General features: G+C 37.5%; 1 protein-coding gene and 1 pseudogene across 1 annotated transcript; both read left to right on the top strand.

Moving 5' to 3' along the window:
- Positions 1–10,498: 10,498 nt before the first annotated feature.
- LOC149257732 (UDP-glycosyltransferase 72B1-like) lies at positions 10,499–11,110 on the top strand. The gene has a single exon (XM_089386588.1). The coding sequence runs from the start codon at positions 10,499–10,501 to the stop codon at positions 11,108–11,110; it is 612 nt and encodes a 203-aa protein (XP_089242714.1).
- Positions 11,111–11,146: 36 nt separating this feature from the next.
- Positions 11,147–11,671, top strand: LOC149257731 (anthocyanidin 5,3-O-glucosyltransferase pseudogene; annotated as a pseudogene).
- Positions 11,672–20,095: the final 8,424 nt, after the last annotated feature.

Below are 20,095 nucleotides of genomic sequence, written 5' to 3'. Positions count from 1 at the left end.
TTTCCATAATATTTCTTGCATAAATCATACCGAAATTTCACTAGTTTCGTAACTAATTTATACACTACACATTTTCATATTGTAAGGTGTGTACATCAAAGTTTCATATTCACATTGTCAGTTCAAAAGGGATGAGTATGAACATTTTGAATGTGTTGGAGTTCATTCACCACCATATCTTGGAAGAAGAGGACGACCTGAATAACGTAATGCTGTTATGTGCGTATTTGTCGGTTTATATTCCGAAATACAACCTCTTGAAAGTCTATGGAAAACATATTCTGAAATGAAAAGTCAGAAGTACTAGAAAGTCTATGGAAAACATATTCTCTTACAGATAAAGAAGTTAGTCTCATGTTGTAAACTCTACCTTCAAATAAACCGGCACATTCATACCTAAATCTAAAAAGTCGACCGAAGTAAGTGTACCTTAATTGATGGTTAATCTCATTCATGCCCAAATATAAAAGGGCAGCTACATCATGTGTAAAGATAATTTAATTAGGGTCAATCTCCTATCTCAAAATGTTAATAATTTTAATAATTTAAAATAAATTATTAATATTAATTTTGTATTTATTTTACTTTTATATTTAAATGATTTTAAATAATTTTTTTATAATAATATTATATATATAATAAGTTTCAATTTAAATGAAATCATAAAAAAATTTATTAAAAATAAAAAACATGATCTATTATGTATAATATTTTTCATTATTAAATAAAAATCATAAAATTATAAATCACTGAAAAAGTCATTAAAGAAAAAAACCCAATTTACAGAGTGTCGCAAAAAAAAATAACGGAAGAATAATGACATCATAACAAATATCTGCAGAACAGTGTTGCAAAAAAAACTAACGCAAGAATCATGGTCTCTCTAATACAACTCACTAATTTCACAAAAGTAATAACTAGCATTTGCACCAAATGTTCCAAAGGAAACGCCGTAAGGCATAAAATGAGAAGAATCATGACATATGATATTAGAGAAGTAGATATTTTGTTGACCATTAATTAAGGAGTCTTGATTATCTAGTATATCATGATATTGAGTAGGTTGAATGCCTAGGTCCAATCCTTTCAAATAAATGAATCTTAAAGAAGTGGATATTTTGTTGAACATTGATTAAATAATGATTTTAGTTGACATAGAAACTTTAAATCGCTATTCAGAGGTACCATGGTGAACCCCTATTGTAGAACTACGAGCTTTCCTTTATTTAGCATAATATTATGCGAGACTTGGTTATGTATTTGACCAGGTAGAGGCCTATAAATAAACACAAAAACTCTATTCCGAAAAAGTGGAAAAAGGTTATTTTTCAATATTGAATTGTCTCACTTCATCAAAAACTTGCAGTGTTTTAAATTAAAACAAATTTATACCTAAATAACTATAATTTTAATATTAAAAACATTGTAAAAAAAATAAAATATTCATGTAATTGAATTTTATTTATTTTATTGATTTTTATTTAAAATAAATAAATATATATATATATATATATATATATATATATATATATATATATATATATATATAAACTAAAATAAATCTATATATAAATACCTATAATTTTAATATTAAAAGCTATGGTTTCCTCTTCGTGTAGGAAAAGAGTTTCCAAGTTCCCTATCGTATTTAATGAATCCATACATACTTCCATGGTGGTGCACTTCAGAATATAAGTATTTAATTATTTAAGTAGTATAAAAGTTTTATTTATTTAATGTTGCAGATATAACCAGGTGGGAAATTCCCATTCAAAATTAAATAACCACGCGAGAAACATTAACTCTCCATATGAGATACGTTTCAGGTTAACTGTGAAAATGTCAAAAGGACAGTTGAAATTTGAAAGCTATTCCCAAATTACATCCCTGGAAGCATGATACGACACACCCTGATAATTTTTGTTGTTCACCACATTATACATGCCATATTCCTAGAGAATGTTTAATGACCGTATCATATCAGATTTCTTGAATGTTGTACTGATGCGCATCTAGACAACAATACTACAGCCATGTCCCTTTGCAACTCACAGGGTTTGTATATAGGTTTATAGGCCAAAACAAAAAAAAATATCTCTGGTGTTTAATTTGAATGCTTGATGACCATTAACTATTCGTGAGTGTTTTCCTTTAATTTTAATGTTTGGTGGACATTAACTGTGATTGAGTGATTTTGCATAAATGTAAACTATGGTGCAACTGGAGATTATATCCGTGTGGATCTCCTGCATGACCCTAGATTGGTGGCTCATGATGATCTAATCTGGTAGAAAACGACACTATGGTTTTGCAATGTGAGGAGCAATTACAAGAACTCCATTACATCCTGTCAGGGATTCAGGGCAACCATTAAATTAATCAATAGTAGAATGCGATGATGGAAACAAAGAGGTCAGATACAAAATATACACACCGATGCAAATGGATAGTTATTCTTTCACAATTTGACAACCTTTGTCATTTTATCCTTTTATACTTTTTATATTCTATACATACATGTCGGTACTAATAAATGAAATGTACACTTCAACCTTTTCCCAAATTAAATTCTTCAACTTTTTCTCAAATTAAATTCTTCAAGTACTATTCCATGCAAAGTTAACATTAAGCTCTTCTTCAGAGTTTGTTAAAGCCACATTTTACACTAGAATTAACTTCAAAGTGTTAATCTGCACTTCTAAGCTATTTTTTAATCTAATACCACCTTGTGAAGTCATTTGGAGAATTCATTTGTTAATGAAGTGAGTGAAATATTTATTAAGAAATTTATTAAGCGACTAAGAACTATTTATTAAAACAAACATAGATAAGGGGGGAGTTTCACAATAACTTATTTATGGGACAAGTTTCATAATAATTTATTTAGATGGATGGGAATTAAGAAACGAGCATTCACAATGGATGATAAAATTCAATAGGCATAGTGCACTTTACCAAGATGGCAGAGAAGGATGGAAAGAGAATTGTATAAGTGGACTTATAAGAGAATGGTCCATGTGCTACCATGCATAACAACTAAGCCTCGATACCAAGTTCAACGACTATAGTAGCGATGCAAACAAGACTTAAGGTATTGGTGTGGAAAGCCATCATGAATACTCTTTATTTTTTTTTTCATTTTTTAATAGCACCTTTGTCATGTCTCCCCCTTATTACATTAATCATTTAACTAGATTAAATATATCTATATAAGTATAAAAAAAAATGAAACCAACGAAACTTTGAGCTTGGTAATTTAAATTACTTCCTCGACAATATTATTACTTGTAATAAGGACAGAGATCACAATCATACTGTTCATTCTATACCCTGATATTTTTTTGTTACAACTGTTGTAAATATAACCTGTGCTTTATGGAACGCATATCCCTATGTGCTGTAACGGTGGTGCACTCAGCTCTTTGACCCAAGGGCTATGATCTCTTCAGTGGATTTACTCATTCTAAGTTGCTGGAAATTGGCTCATTCGATTCCCAAGCTCTTAGCGCCTGTTCGAGCTCTGCTCCTCCTACCTCTGTCTGATTCTTCATGTGTAGTAGGAACCATGTCTCAGAGGGTCAGCCATGAAAACAGGGGCTATCTTCTTAATGGTAAGCTATTGAATTTCTCCCCAAATATGACTCTGTGCTACAATTCTCTTTAATCTGTTGTTTTCCTTCTTCTTTTTTCTCTTCAACTCTGGATTTCATGATATTAATTTCTTACATGATGATTTAATTATAACCAAAGCTTATTTATCTCTGGACCGTTCTATTTGTGATCTTAACATTCACACCGGCTCGGCCATGGCTTTGTGCCACGAGCAGGCCGTCCCTCCTTAGCTGGACGCCTCAGGATTCCTACTCCCATCGATGGTGGTGCGCTCAGCTCTTTGATGCAGGGGCTATGATCTCTTCGGCGGGTTTACTCATTCTAAGTTGCTGGAAATTGGCTCATTCTATTCCCAAGCTCTTGGCGCATGTTTGAGCTCTTCTCCTCCTACCTCTGTCTGATTCTTCGTGTGTAGCAGGAACCCTATCTTAGAGGGCCAGCCATGAAAACTGGGGTAATCTTCTTAATGGTAAGCTGTCAAATTTCTCCCCAAATCAGATTCTATGTTACAATTTTCTTTAATCTATTGTTTTTCCTTTTTTTTTCTCTTCAACTCCGGATTTCGTGATACTAATTTCTTACTTATCTTCTGTTCTCAGGGTTTGGTGGGTTCGAGTACGAGAATTCCTCTGCTATCAATCCTTGTGGTTTTTAGCTTATTCTGGCAGTCACCGATGCGCAAGTCTTCTGGGTAAGCAATGGACCGAGGTGTTTCATATTTTGGCATGTGTAAGGTTTTTGCATCCATAGAGTTCCTTGAGCTCCGCTTCAGTGGATGCTAAGGGTGCTATTGTTCGGTTTATTTATGGCTACTTGGAGGGATGGCACCTCTAATGCATCACGACACCCTCTAGAGGCTTCCTCGTAGACCTGCTATTCAAGTTTCTCTCTGGACTGTAGTGTTGTAATTATGTTATTTTGGCCAAGAGCCTTGTAATTTCTTGCCTGCAGATTATTGTGTATTTTAATCTCCTTTCTGGAAGAAAACATGTTAAGCGACCACGACCCTTATAAGCTCCCAGATTATGCTCTACCTTGTTTTTTGAAGCCTTCCTTGAGTTGAGGCCTTTACTGACATTCTATATAAGTTATCTGGTTTTTTAATGAATTTTTGTATGGGAGTCATGGTAATTTAAGGCTATATTCGCAGAAATGTCGCCAATTTATCTATGGGTTCTTGATGTCATACTTGTTATCTCGTTTTCTACTATGAAAGGTATATTCAAAGTTTACGCACAGATTTAATTCTCTGCTAATTAATTTGACATGCACAGACTTCTCTTGATTCTGTGTGTGCGCTACTATTCTTAACTTATTCAATGTAGATTATCTTGATTTCCTTTTGTTGTAAAATTTTGCATTCCGTTAAGCAACTGAAATCGTTTTGCTTATGATGATGAGTTCACTGTTTGAAGGTTATTTTGCTTTTACTGATATTGGGTTTTTAAGTTAGAGAAGTGGGTATGGTTTATTGCTTATGAACAAAGTTTCTACTATTTTATTACCCGCTTAATAGTGCTCGGCTTTATCTAGTGAATTTTATTGGATTAAGTCCTTGTTAGAGTTTCCCTCCCTAAGCGCCACTCCTGCTTAAGCCCAGAAGTTTCTTTAGGGTTTTCTTTTGGAGACTAGGTTGCTACTTAATTTCACTAGAAATACTACAAGTTTAGCCGAAGTTTGCTTCATTTTCTGGGTTCACCAATCTACGGCTTAGTTCATTTCTCACACATTAAGTTATTTATTCTTTTCACTTATTCACATAAGTGTCCTAGAGGCATCCTGCCATTCCTTTTACCGCAGTGGTAATTTGAGAAGCCTCCCTATCAATTGTCATATTTGACAAACCAAAATCACCCAATATTCCATTCAAATTGCGGTCTAAAAAGAATGTTGGCAGTCTTGACATCCCTATGAATTATCTTTGGAAGAATGTTGGCAGTCTTGACATCCCTGTGAATTATCTTTGGAGTGGAACCCATGTGAAAGTATTCCAATCTCGTAGGTGGATCACATGAAAACATGGTCAGCATTTATGTCATGAAAAACTAATGTGAAATATTATTCTGAGAAAGACATACCCTGGCCTGCATCTATTAGTTCGGAACATTGTGCATTAGGAGCCCCAAAACAAAAGAATTAGAACCAAATTTGTGATGGTTAAGTTTCTTAACGGGCTTATATTTCTATGAGAAATGTACCATAAAGGCTGTCTTTGTTGCACAAACAATTTCAGTGTCAAGCTCTCCCTGGCCATCGCTACAGCGATGATTTATCTACATAACCTATATAAAAAATTCTCGGCTGCTTTTTCCCTATCGTAAAACAACCTTCCCTTATCATAAGTAAATAAGGAGGCTCACCATGCCTGATTTTCCATTGCCACAACACGCTAATCAGTTATGCCGACCAGTGCGCAAACCCTTTCCACAACTAATTAACTAATTTGTAACCATTTTGTAACTATTCTAATCGAAAGGTTGAAACTTTTGCAATCATCTAACATATAATCCTATGGTTTACAAGAACGACAGGTGGGTAGAGAGGGAAGGTGAGAGTTTTTCATATCCATGATGCTAATGAGCATAGAATCTTATTTGTTGGAAAATAATACATTAGAATTTCTCCATGTTCATGGTTCAAAACCCAACTTCACACTCACTGAATAATGTGAATAGGCAACCTGGATTTGTGAGCATTGTGTAAATAATATGTGACTCCATTTAAAATTCACTTTAGATTGATATTTGCAATGGACTTGTGTAAATTCATCTCCTCTGGTTGTAGAGTCACTATTGGTATCCTCTTCCTCTTAGCTCTTCTCATGGTAATGAAGGGAATCATTAAGGATCTAGAGCGGTTGGAGGATTTCTGCATTGCAAACACCAAGTATTATGTTTTTACAAAAAAATTTCTTTATCATGATCCCACTAAAGTTAATTCTCAACACTTCCTAACATCACTCATACGCATGCCAGTGAACACATCAAGCAGCCCCACGGGAGCTAGCTTCACTAGGTTTAATCCACAAAACCTATCAGGGCTCAACATGCTCGAAATTATGTTGGTTCACATAAACATGGATATGGGAGGTGTAGTAGGTCCAAATATCCATCCCAGAGGTAGTGAAATATTGCAAGTGTCTAAAGAGGTATCCTATTTTATTTAGATAAAAAGAAGCATGATGTTTCCCTATTTTATTTATTTTTGACATAGTCACTTACCAAGATAAAACATAAAGGGTAAAACTAATCTTAACATATATATCATTGAATTACAAAATGAAGTTTGGGATGGTTTTGATATGTAATGGAAATTTTTTTCAAGGTCTCACTTACCGTGGAAGAGTGATGAGTGATGGGAAGCTTTGATTTAAAGAAAGGGGTCCAAGTGATCAATAAAAGGAGATTTATAAAAGGAGTCATGTTAAGTCAAGATTTGAATGACAATATATTGATGTAAGAATTGATATCAAGTAAAATAAATTCGAAACCAAGTTAAGTGACTCACATGTTGATGTGTAAAAGGGTGCATGTTCTATGGTACCTAACACCCTAACAAATTATGTAAATTCATTACATGAGAATTGAAGTCTAGTTGAAAATGTGGAGTTAAAATAAAAATAAGGTCATGTCAAAGTTAAAATTCAAATGAATGTTTGGGTCATGTCCATGGTGTGTCAATTAAATTTTTCAAGTCAAAGTTGTATTTTTTTTTCTTGATACCACTCCATCGAAGACACATATTTTTTGTAAGTAATTTCAGTTTTCTTGTTGGATGGAGACATTCACCTACTAGAAACAATTTATGGAGGTGTAGTGGAAGATTCAGATTAAAAATCATATGTAGAAGGAAATTTAATTTACTTGAGTCAATGTAATGCTTGATGAGTAAAGTCTACCCCCATCGAAGAGGCAGTGGCCCTAAAAGACCACTTTCCATGAAGTAATAAGTTATGCTAAATAAGTACTTGTTATGATTGTTGTGAGAGAGAAAGGTTTGTGGTCATCCAAAACCACTTGATGTAATGTATGTTTGTGGTAATTTGAAACCACCTAAGGTTTGTGTGGTTAAGGATAAGCCTAAAAACCCAAGTTGATGATTATATTGATATATGGGAGTTAAGGGTATAAATATATGTTGATAAACTACATAAGAGAAAAGGTTTCCTATAGAAATAATGGATAGAGTGGTAGAAAACCCATGCATTTAGGTGGATGGTAACTTTTTTATATGGACTTAAACAAACACATTATTTATGTTTGTTTAGGTATAATATGAAAATTGAAGATAAATGAAGATGAAATAATAAGGCCAAAGAAGAAAAGTGTAGAGGATTGAAGATGAAGATGGGACCAATTCAAAGGACAATTGAAGATATTCAAATCACAATAATTTGTTAAGGGGGGTTATAATGGAATAACTCCTACTTGTGAATTAAATTTAATATCTAAATTCTGAAATGAAAATGTAATTATGTAGACCAAACATAGAAGTCTATGGAAGATTGAGATATTGGGAGAAATGAGTGAAAATAGGGGTGAAGATTTATCGAGAGATTTATGGAAAGATTTGAGCATATATTCATGTTGGTGGTTTGAAAAAATTTATCATCCATGATGTATTTGTTATGCTAGCCATAATTATATATAGTGACCATCTTGTACAATACAAATATACCCTAGAATGTTTGCTTGCTTCATGATTGGCCATTAGAGCCAACAGAGGGTGGCAGCATCAAATGAGGATTTAGAATGCTTTCAAATTTCTTGCTTTAATTTGTTAGATCCATTTGGATTTCTCTAAATTTGCAAGGTTCTTAGATGTACTATTATTGACAAAGGTGTAGTTACCATTCCTTTCACATATAAAAATTAATATTGGTCGTTGGCCTCTTCAAATTGTGTGGCAAGGACATAATTTCAAAAGTTTAGTTTATATGGCCAAAAATATATTAATTGGAAAAGGATATTAATTTATAAAGATTTTGGGAAAGACTTTTTTGGAAAGGATATTGATTTTTAAATTTTTCGAGTAAGACTTTTTAAGAATGGATATATTAAATGTTGAAGTTTCTAGGCAAGGTTTTTGTTTGATTTTATTATACATTAAAGAATAACTTCATTTTGGTTCCTTCATTTGTTCAGTAGGTTATAGAAATTTCCTAATTAGAAATAGGGAATACAGGTTTCAATCGTCACCTTCATGGCACAATGTGGTTCCCCTTGGATGTGTAGAATACAAAACAAACACCCCTAGTTAATGTTCTAGTCAACACAAGTTCCATCAATCCAAATAATGAAAAAATATCAGGTTTGACTTCCATATTTATCTAAAAAGCACAAATGAGGTCGATATCACACTTTTGATGGATTGAATTGCCTAAGTTTAGATGTTATATCAATATGTCATTACTCCAAGAGATGGAAAATAACTTTGTTTATTATATTTTAGTTTTTGTAAATAAAAATAAAGAGTAGAAGAAAGGGAACATTGCATACAACAAACTTTTAATTAGGATATGTGCATTTTCATGTTTCTATGTTCATATATTACTCTAAGTTTAAGAAGATAGTAGTCATGATGTGGATATGAAAATTCTAGAGGAACCCCATGTTTTGGACATGTGAACTATTATATTTATGTGAGTTACTGTGTATACATTTCACTATTTCCACCGTATAGATTTATTCTTGGGAAATACTTTAAATTCTTCTCAACTTTCTATTATTTATCAATTGTTTATGTTTTCTTTGAGGTCTCATATGTTTGATTAGTTGTATCTTTGCTTTAACAGAAGTTTGAATCTGCCTTTTAGTCACAATTGAGAGTGGTCATCAAAGTACTATTACCAATGTTATCTAATCACTAAGTTGTGATAAACTGCTATACATTTCCTTTATACTAGTGGAACCATATTAGATATTACTTAGAGTATTGAAGCTTGATTGCACGTCTTCCATATTTCTTAGCTAAATAGTAATTATTGGATGAATGTTTGTTAATCTTATTTTAATCATTAACTACATAGTGAACAAGGTATTGTTACATAAGCCATTTACCCATATAGGCAATGAAATATTGCAACTTGATTTCCTGCAAGTGAAGCTATTATAGACTTAGATTAAAGGATTAGGCCTTATTTCATTTGAATTTTTATGTTGTTGAGTTATAATTCATGTTTGTAGAAAATTGATAATACTTCTATGATGCCAATCTAACAACTTAGTCAAAAGCTCTAACAATTAATGTCATGACAGTATTACCCAATAAATAAAAAACACAACATATATTTTAAAATTCATCCCCCCATCCACGTTATATATATTAATCACTTACAAATCTGTTGCAAGCACAACTAAACTGTTTAATATAGTGGTGGCATCGTCCATATGTCTGCACTGACGTTGCAAGCAAAATTAAACTGTTTAATATAGCCCTGGGTCTTGCCATTTTCCATACGTCTCTCCTAAATTTCCCATATGTCTGCAGTGATGTGGCAAGCAAAACTAAACTATTTAAAATAGTGGTGGCATCGTCCATATGTCTGCACTAACGTTGCAAGAAAAATTAAACTGTTTAATATAGCCCTGGGTCCTACCATTTTCCATACGTCTCTCCTAAATTGCCAACATGCTACTGCAAAGTCAACAAATGAATGAAAAATCCACCCTAAATTGTCTGTAGTCTTTTACCAAGTCCTCGGAACAACAAAAACGTGGTGGGTCATATATTTGTTTAAACTTTAGTTTTGGCTGCCTCCCCAAATTATTCATTACAATGCAAGCACGCTCATACATTTGTTTTATAACTATAAATTCTTTGCTTCATCGTTACAGAACCCACCCTTCAAATATTGGCATTTGCTTGTTGGAATATAGAGACATTCATGGAGTCGCAAGAGCGGAGCCAAAAGCCTCATGTCACAATATTCCCTGGGTTTGGGTCGGGCCATCACATCCCACTGCTCGAGCTTGCAAAGCGGCTGACTGTGTACCATGGCTTTTCTGTCACCTTCTTCACTGCCAAATGGATGGACGACTCTCCTCACCACACCCTGTCGTCTTCGTCAAGGGACATGATCCACTTCATAGAGCTCCCTGATGTTCAGATCGAAGGGGATCATGCCGAGATGAACATCTTTGTACGCATGCCCTTACTATTGGAGAAAGCTAAAATATTAGTGCAAGATGCTCTCACATCCTTTTCGTTTCCTGTCTGCACTTTCATAATCGATTTTTTCGGTACACCCATGTTGGATGTCGCCTCCAAACTGGAAATACCTTGCTACATATTCTCCACTTCTGGGGCTTCTCTCCTCTGCATCATGCTCTACCTTCCAACACTTGTCCATAACATTGAAATTTCCTTCAAAGATGTGGATTTCCTGATCAAAGTGCCGGGCCTTCCGCCGATTCCTAGAATAGATTTGTTAGACCCTCTTCTAGACAGATTTGATATTTCATTCAACTGGTTCATTCAACATTCCCTTCGGCTTTAGGAAGCTCGTGGAATTCTGATAAATAAATGCCAAGAAATGGAACTAGAACAAATAAAAGCTCTCAAGGAAGGAAAGGTTCTGAGCGCTGTTGAAATGACCCCTTCCATTTATCTCGTTGGGCCGCTAATAGCTTCGCCTCTATCGGAATCTGAAGAGAAGTTTGAGAAGGAGAGCTGCCTCAAATGGTTGGACTACCGGCCCGCCTCATCAGTTCTATTCGTTTTCGGGAGCCGCGGCATCCTGTCGGAGAATCAGATTCGGGAACTAGCTTTGGGGCTAGAAGCAAGCGGGAAGCGATTCCTTTGGGTGTTGCATAAGGAGCCTGCTCCTCCAATTGAATCCATGATGACTGCCGAAGCAGACATGAGGGAGGTTCTATCTAAGGGTTTCGAGACTCGAACCCAGGATCGTGGATTTGTGGTGTATTCATGGGCGCCTCAGATTGTTGTCCTCTCTCATCCATCCACAGGTGGTTTCCTTTCTCATTGCAGTTGGAATTCAATGATCGAAAGCATCTTACATCGAGTGTCGATGATCGCTTGGCCTCTCTTTGTTGAATAGAGAATGAATGACTTCCTTCTCATGAAGGAGATGAAGGTGGGCATTGAAGCGCAGAAAGGAGCAGATGGATTGGTGAAGAGAGAGAAAGTGGAAAGAGCGGCGACGGAATTAATGGAAGGAGAGGGGGGAATGGAAATAAAGAAGGGGATGGTAGAATTAATGGGGAAGGCCTAGTTTGCAATGGCGGAGGGAGGGAGTTCATACAATGCGCTGGCCAATGCAGCTTCTGTTTGGAAGGAAATGCATGCCACTAAAACACCACTTGCTACTTGAAACTTTAAAGGTCTTGCTTGATACGTCACACCTGGATGTTAAGACGGTTGACGATTCGTATGGACCATTGTGCCTGGCATTGCTCAATTCAAATCAATGGCTAATGATTACCCAATCGTATAACAATAAAATCGAATGGCACATATTTTGACACGACAACAGTTTGGGGAGTTCATTTCAGAGGGAAATGCCTTACGGCATAACGAGTGTTGAAAAAAAAAATTGGATTTCCACTCGACCTTAAACATATGCCCACAACTAGTAATACGATTTTCAAAGAAACTACATAAAAGAGACGAAGACTTAACTTTATCGGACAACTCAAACATATACCGGTAACATAATTTCCAAAGAAACCACATAAATGAGATGAAGACTTTATAGAGTGCCATCATTCAATGTGTCAGGGGTCGTTTGCCTTACATAATGACTATACACTATACACCATGTTACTGAACACAAAGACTTTGATCAGAGACCATAATGAATGTGCTCGGCCTTCTGGTAGATCCTTCATACACTTGTCGTTATGCCTCATTAATTTTCGAAGAAACCATGGGACTCATTAGAATGGAAGATTTTGTTTAACGCCCTTAAGGTAAGTAGGTTAAAAGAATAAAGTTACATTAATATTTTTATAGTAAAATTGTTTATATAAACGCATATTTTAAAGCCTTAGCCTCACTAGCTGGAGGAATTTCCTGGAAAGTTATGGAAATTCTGGTCATATTTAGAGAAAAACTGGCGAGGATTTTTGTAAATAGAAGTTATAATTGTTAGACTTCAAAAATTTTGATGTCTTCAACGTTTTTGATGGTGCTGAATCCATTTCCACCATTAAAAACAAGATTCAAACACTGCCTATACAAGATTTTCTGAAATTTTTTTTCTTGAATTCCAGCCACTTTTCCCTGTTTGGCCAATTCCTCCTCCTCGGTAGATGACACCTCAGCAAACAACTCCTATTTTAAAAGTCAAAGAATATTTTTTTTATAGTTAAATTATTTATATAAACTTATATTCTAAAAGCCAAAGATCTAATGAGGTGATTTTTTTAATTGATTTCGTGTGATTAGAAATTGGGAAAATTATAATTTTAAATTGACAAATTTAAATAATATGAATGTTCCAAAAAAATTGGAGCGCATTTGTTACATTCAAAAATATAATTTAAATGATAAATAACTATATTGTCACCAAAAAATTTTGGTCTGAGAACAAAAAAAGGACTTAAACTAAACCCTTAAAATAATAAATTACATTAGAAAATCCATATGTAATTTTAATACATGTATGTATTTGTTGAAATTAGATCCATAACCCAAAAAAAGATAAGATGATGCAATGCAATGAAACTTGTTGTTTTATTTTTATTCGCAAAATGAAAGAATTAGTAAATGGATGCATACATGTATGTATTTGTTGAAATTAGATCCATAACCCAAAAAAAGATAAGGTGATTCCATCCAAACTTGCTATTTTATTTTTGTTCACAAAATGAAAGAATTAGTAAATCAAAGCATAATGTGAATTTGATTTTTCTCTTCCATCTAAACATTTTAGATTTAAGGTTTTGAAAAGTGTATGAAAGCAAGTCAATATATTTTTCTTATAATTTTAAATTTGAGATTAAAGTATTTTTTTTGTTTTTTTGCATGTTGTAATTTAATATGGTAACAAAGCTTGTAATAGGTAGATTGATTGATGAGCCCCAAATTTGGTAACATTTTGGGCTCATTTGGCCTAACTACCCTTGCTCAACCCTTCATTTTTCATAACTTATGCATCATTTTTTAGTATATTTATGTCATTTGTACGAATGAGGGCAATCACTATTCCTAGGTGGCTAACACATGTTTATTTCAGGTTTTTTGACATTTAATGGAGCAAAACCACGCAGATGAGGGCTAGGAGACAGCCAAGATGGGATTGAGGTTTTGTAGGAAGGTTGTCCACAGCATTGAATGGCCTTCCTCGTGATCTCCACCCCAACTCCGAGCTCCAACAGCCACCACCACCGAGCTGGAAGGTAGCCAAACGGATTGTGAGGAAACAATAGATTACTCTTTGTTTGGACAACCAAACCCCACTAATTTAGGAGGCCAGCCTCGCCCTTGTAATGTATAAATGATGAGGCTGTAGCCTTCGATGGGGACTTTTGAAACTTTGTTGCATATTCTGGATTACGAGCTGATAGCTCTGTTTTTCTCTTTGAAAGCCATTTTTGGCATGTTATTTGACTTATGACTATTATATTTTAATGAAAAGCAGGCACATTTGAGTTAAGTTCTGAGTTCTTAGAGGAGCCATAGCTCTCGCGGTTGGGCCCAACCTGAGAGCAATAGACCTCCTTCCTTTGTATTGTTACTTTTCTTTCAGCATTGTATTTCGTTTCCTTCACATGCATTTGGAAACACAGTTTGTTGAGTTGAACTTCTTGGTGTGATTAAGTAGGTTAGTTTCATGAACAAAGTTGCTTTCAGTAGTTTAGATTAGCGTAAGGAGATTGGAGTAATCAGAGTTCCAAAAAGGGTTGACTGCACGCTCACTTCCACCTCTGTTTAGAGACTGGAATTGCAGACCGTGCCACCCACCAAAAACACTGTTTTATACGTTCATGCAAGATTTGATGCAATGTTCTCGTTCGTAGCAGCATCCATGCGTTTAGATCTTGTGTAATGAATCTTTGCATCAATACCATGCAAGAGTTTCCTTACAAAATCACGTTGTTGTTTTGTGGTTTCACAAAAATAGTTAGAATAGGGTGATGAAATTTCGGTTCTGTGCAAGACACGGAGGATTTGTTTCATTTACACCGTGCAGTACTACTCCCTCACTCCCCTATCCTTCTAAGTCGTGCCTAGGACATCCACTCATCCCTCAGTTAGACCACTTACCTCCTAACTCTTCTACCACCCACGTGACTTTACCTTTTCGGCCTTCCATTTCCTCTAACCTCCTCTAGGCCAACCAGCTTTGCACACCCCCTCTTCATCTCATCTCTCTCTCCATAAGCCATCACAAGCTCCCCTCCTACCTCCTTGACCATCCATATAGCCTCTTCCACTCATCCATCACCCAAAAATCCTATTGCAAAACATCCTGTAGGAATTAGTGAACTTCCTGTAGAAATTCTGAACATCCGGTAGAACCCCTGCAGGCTTCCTATAGAAGCTTGTAAACACGGTTGCCAAGCATCTGAAATTTATGAACTTCTCTGAAAGGATGATAGGGATCCCTTAGACCCTCTCTGAGCCTTCCTGACCCTTTCCAAGCATTTCCCTCCTTGATCTATCCCTGCACAGTCAAGACCCAGTTAGAAGCACACACATAATAATTCCAACAACTTGAACAAAAATACAAAAATATGCTTTCCTTAGATCAAAGTAGTCTAGACACATGCATCTCACCTTCGTAGAAGTAATGGCACCTCTTTCAGTATTTTGCATTCCCACCTTTGCATCAGTAGGACTAGCTGGTAGAATTAGGGTTTGCTAGGGTTTTCATTTCTTGTTGGCTTTCAGTTCCTTCCTACAGTAGGTTAATTTCTTTTGAGATAGCTTTCGTTCATCGGTTAAAAAGCTTCTTCTGAGAACTCATAGAAGTTGGCTTGAGCCCTAGCAGACTTGTGCCAGCTGACCAAGTGACAGCTGTGACAAGAGCTAGTACTTGTGCATACAGCACCGTCGCTTCCAAGTTTGTTACGAACTACCGGGTTGATAAAATTAGAGAAGGAAGCTCCAGGAGTTGTAGCATTATTGCTACAATACTGGAGCCCACCATCTCTTTGGCGCCGTTTCTAGGGAAGCGTCAGAGTATTAGTAATTGTTGCCTTTCTTCTATTTTCCTACTCTCACCTTCTGCCAAGTAGTTTATTTCATTTCCATTCTGCAAAAGTAGCATAGACATTTCCTGCTTTCATAGATTAACATTTCAATTCCGCAATTTCATTTTTGCAAGTGTAGATTAGCATTTCAATTCTGCAAGCGTAGACTAGCATTTCCATTCCTACAATTTCATTTGAGCAAAGTAGATTAGTTCTTTCCTGCTTTCATTTCAATTCTACATTTTCATTTCATCAATATAGTTAGTTGTAGATCAATCTGTTTCAGTTTTTGCAGGTACCAGAAAAAAAAAAAAAAGCAATCAAAAGTCTTTCCATTTCATGCCTCGTAGGAATCGAGATAAAACAGGCAAATTCTTACCCAACACCCCCACTACATCACTGAGTCACCCTTCTCTCTTCTTCGGTGACAGTGATCCAGAAGAACCTATAGGTGAACCTCCTGAGATATACGAAGATCCTATAGCAGAAGAAGAGTTAGAGACCATTCCATCTGAAGCTATGGCTGACAATAGGGGAGAAGATGAGAGAATAGAAGGTGCCTTCCCCATCTGAGAGACCAATGGAGACATGAAAATGAAGAACATTAGCCCCTCCGCCTTACCTCACTTCCATGGACTGACTACCGAAGATCCTGATACCTTCCTGTTTGAGTTTGTTGTCCTTTGTCGAACCTATGACTATACTGAAGATGAACAGAAGTTGAAACTCTTCCCCTCAACCCTTAAGGATGCAGCATTATGCTGGTTCATGGGCTTACCTAGGAACAATATCACCACTTGGGCTCAGATGCAGCAAGCTTTCAACACCAAGTACCAGGACTACTGTAGGTCCAAGGAAACCAAGGGAGAAATCTTTCAGATGACCATGGGAAATGATGAGTTCTTAGAGGATTACGAGGAAAGGTTCCAACTTAGCTATAAATGGGCCAGGTGCACACTTGACCCTGAATCCCTCAAGTTGGTCCTGCTCCAAGGAGTCCCTGAAGACCTCTTAGATACCCTTCACATGTTAGCTGGAGGAGATATTTACCAACTTCCTTATGAGGACATAAAGACTGTGTTTAGAAACCACTCTAGGCCAGCCCCGAAACGAGGTAGAGGAAACCTCCTCTCAGCTGGTATTCCTTTCTCCAAACATGAGTTTTCAAATCAATTAGAGGATCTCAAGAGTGAGGTGAGACAGACCATTGCCATGCAACTTGATACATTCAGGATCCAGCAGAAGAAGGAAGAAGCTGAGAGGGCCTTGGCTATCTTCTGCCCTAGGTGTACAAGGAAACACCCTAAGAACGAATGCCCATTACATTCAGTTGAAGTATGTTTTGTTTGTGAGGAGGACCATCCCACAAACCAATGTCCAACCTTACCTGGGCTTAAAGCCATGTATCAAGGGACAGAAACCCCCACCGAACCTCTCTATTTCCTCAACCAAAGGAGGCCACAAGGACCTAGACCTTACCAGCAGGGGATGCAAGGGGCACCCCAAGCTTATTACAGCCCCAACCAAGCTACTCCTATGCCTTCTTGGGGTCCGCCTGCTCATCCTTCCTGGTCTATGCCTCCTCCATGGTCTTACCCACCTCAGTACCATACTCAACCCACTACTCAGTCGTATCACTCACATGCCCAACCACAGCCGCAGTGGAATGCACCTCAATCGGGGTGGAGGCCCCAGTACAACACTCCTCCCGCCATTTTTCCTCCACCACCAGTTCAACCTCAACCATTACCTCCTGCTCCTCCAAGGCAACCTCAAATGCCTGCTCAACCGAACCCGAACCCCAACAACAGACAGGCCCAGCAGGTATATACTGGGGAAACATCATGCCCTACCTATGCTGTGGAGATCCAGGAGATCAATTTGCGATCTGGAAAGACTCTTCCAGATCGCCAACCTCCTCCCCCAGAGGACGAGGAAGACACATAGGAAAGTGAACCAAAGGTTATTCCACCCTTTCCTGAGAGACTAACAGCCACTACACAACAAAACCCAGAGGAGGATGAGCTTCTGGGAGAGCTCAAACAGTTGTGTGTGAAAATACCACTTCTCCAAGCCATCAAGGATGTACCAATATACAACAAATTGGTTAAGGAAAAGTGTTTCAGACACCCAGGCAGGCAAAAAAGGGATGCTTCAACCATCAATGTCATAGGACAACTGTTTCACCTTATGTTGGGACAAGTCATCTGCCCAAAGTATTTAGATCCTGGAAGTCCTGTAGTAGATGTCCACATCAATGGCACCATCATACCTCACACCTTGATTGATCTGGGGGCTGCCATTAATGTGATGACCAGGGATACCATGCTCAAACTCAACCTTCAGGGTTCCTTGAGGAAGACCTCGACAGTCCTACAACTAGCAGATCGCTCCACCGTGACTCCCGAAGGGATTGTGGAGGATGTCTTGGTCTCTGTTGACTCTTGGGAATACCCTGCAGATTTCTTGGTGCTGCAACCAAAGGCAAAGCTCATTGGATACCCTCTTATCTTGGGAAGGCCTTGGTTGGCCACCGCAGATGCTTACATAAGCTGCCGTGCAGGAAACATGACCATCAAAAATGGTCCTATGTCCAAGCAGCTAGTCTTATACCCTCCTGCCCAACCCTCATTAGAGCATGACTTACCACTTTGGTTGGAGGAAGGAGAAGAGGATGGGGTGTACTCAGCACCTTTGTGCACCCTAGACACCACTAGGGGAGACCCCCCAACCGAGGACGATTTGATTGAGACCTTGATCCAGAATCCACCTCCCAGTGCACTGTCCTTAGAACAATTGGTGGAGGATGCCCAAGCCAGCACCTTAGTGGACCTTTGTGCGACCAACCCTGTCACTCCCAGAGTCAAGAATGTGGAGTTTGGCCTTGAGAGAACGTTAAAGATCAGCTCCTCCCTATCTCCTTCCCAGGAAAAGGAGGTGTGTAGTCTGTTGGCCAGTCATCTAGATGCTTTTGCTTGGAGCTATAAGGAGATGAAAGGAGTCCATCCTTCGGTCTGTAACCATCACATCTACATCAAAGAGGATTGTAAACCGGTTAGGCAACCCTAGAGGAGGATGAATCCAGCCCTTAAGGACATTGTCAAGGACGAATTGCAAAAACTGTTGGATGCCGGATTCATTTACCCCATCTCTGATAGTGAATGGGTGTCCCCTCCGGTGTTGGTTCCCAAGAAAAATGGGAAGTGGGGAATCTGTGTGGACTACCGTGAACTGAACAAAGCTACCAAGAAAGACCATTTTGCTCTACCTTTCATAGATCAAGTGTTGGATCGACTGGCACGAAAGAAGTTTTTCTCTTTCCTAGATGGGTTTAGCGGGTACAACCAAATCCAAATCAGCCCGGAAGACCAAGATAAGACCACCTTCACTTGTCCTTGGGGTACCTTTGCCTACCGAGTTCTTCCCTTTGGGCTATGCAATGCTCCTGCTACCTTCTAGAGAGCCGTCTTGAGCATCTTTTCTGAGTTGTTCCATGATGCGGTGGAAATCTATATGGATGACTTCACTCCTTATGGGTCCAACTTCCAGGAAGCATTGTCCAACCTGGGAAAAGTCCTAACCAAATTCATTGAGATGAACCTGTCCCTTAGTCCTGAAAAATGTGAATTCTTGATGACTAAAGGGACCTTGCTAGGCCATACCATTTCTTGCCAAGGGTTACAGGTGGATCCTAACAAAATTGCTCTTATCATGAAGGTTCCACCTCCTCAAAAGGTAAGGGATGTTCGGAGTTTCTTAGGATTAGCAGGGTATTACAGGAGATTCATTAAAGACTTCAGCAAGCTAGCCTCGCCAATGTTTGGCCTGTTGTCAAAAGATGTGGAGTTCAAATGGACTGATGATTGTCAGAGGGCTTTGAATGAATTAAAGGACAAGTTGGTGTTTGCCCCAATCTTGAGAGGTCCAAACTGGGCCCTACCTTTCCACATCCACACTGATGCCTCGAACAAAGCCATAGGGGCAGCCTTAGGACAAGTTGAACAAAAACTTTCGTATGCCATTTACTTTGTTAGCAAAAACTTATCCAAAGCAGAACTGAATTACACTGTAACTGAGAAAGAATTCTTGGCTGTGGTCCATGCACTGAACAAGTTCCGACATTATATCACTGGCTATCAAACATTTGAACATATTGATCATGATGCAATTAGATATTTAATGAATAAACCAGATGTGAATGCCCATATTATTAGATGGTTACTTTTGTTGCAGCAGTTTGATTTGACTATCGTTGACAAACCAGGTAAAGAAAATGTTGTTGCTGACTTTTTATCTAGATTGGATTTATCTGCAGATGAGGATGG

The sequence above is a fragment of the Pinus tabuliformis genome, chromosome 6 (genome assembly GCF_031772625.1).
Source record: "Pinus tabuliformis cultivar Carrire ecotype Pingquan chromosome 6, CPIR1, whole genome shotgun sequence".
NCBI lineage: Eukaryota > Viridiplantae > Streptophyta > Pinopsida > Pinales > Pinaceae > Pinus > Pinus tabuliformis.
Note: the sequence above shows the minus strand (reverse complement) of the source record. Positions and strands in the feature narration are given on the sequence as shown.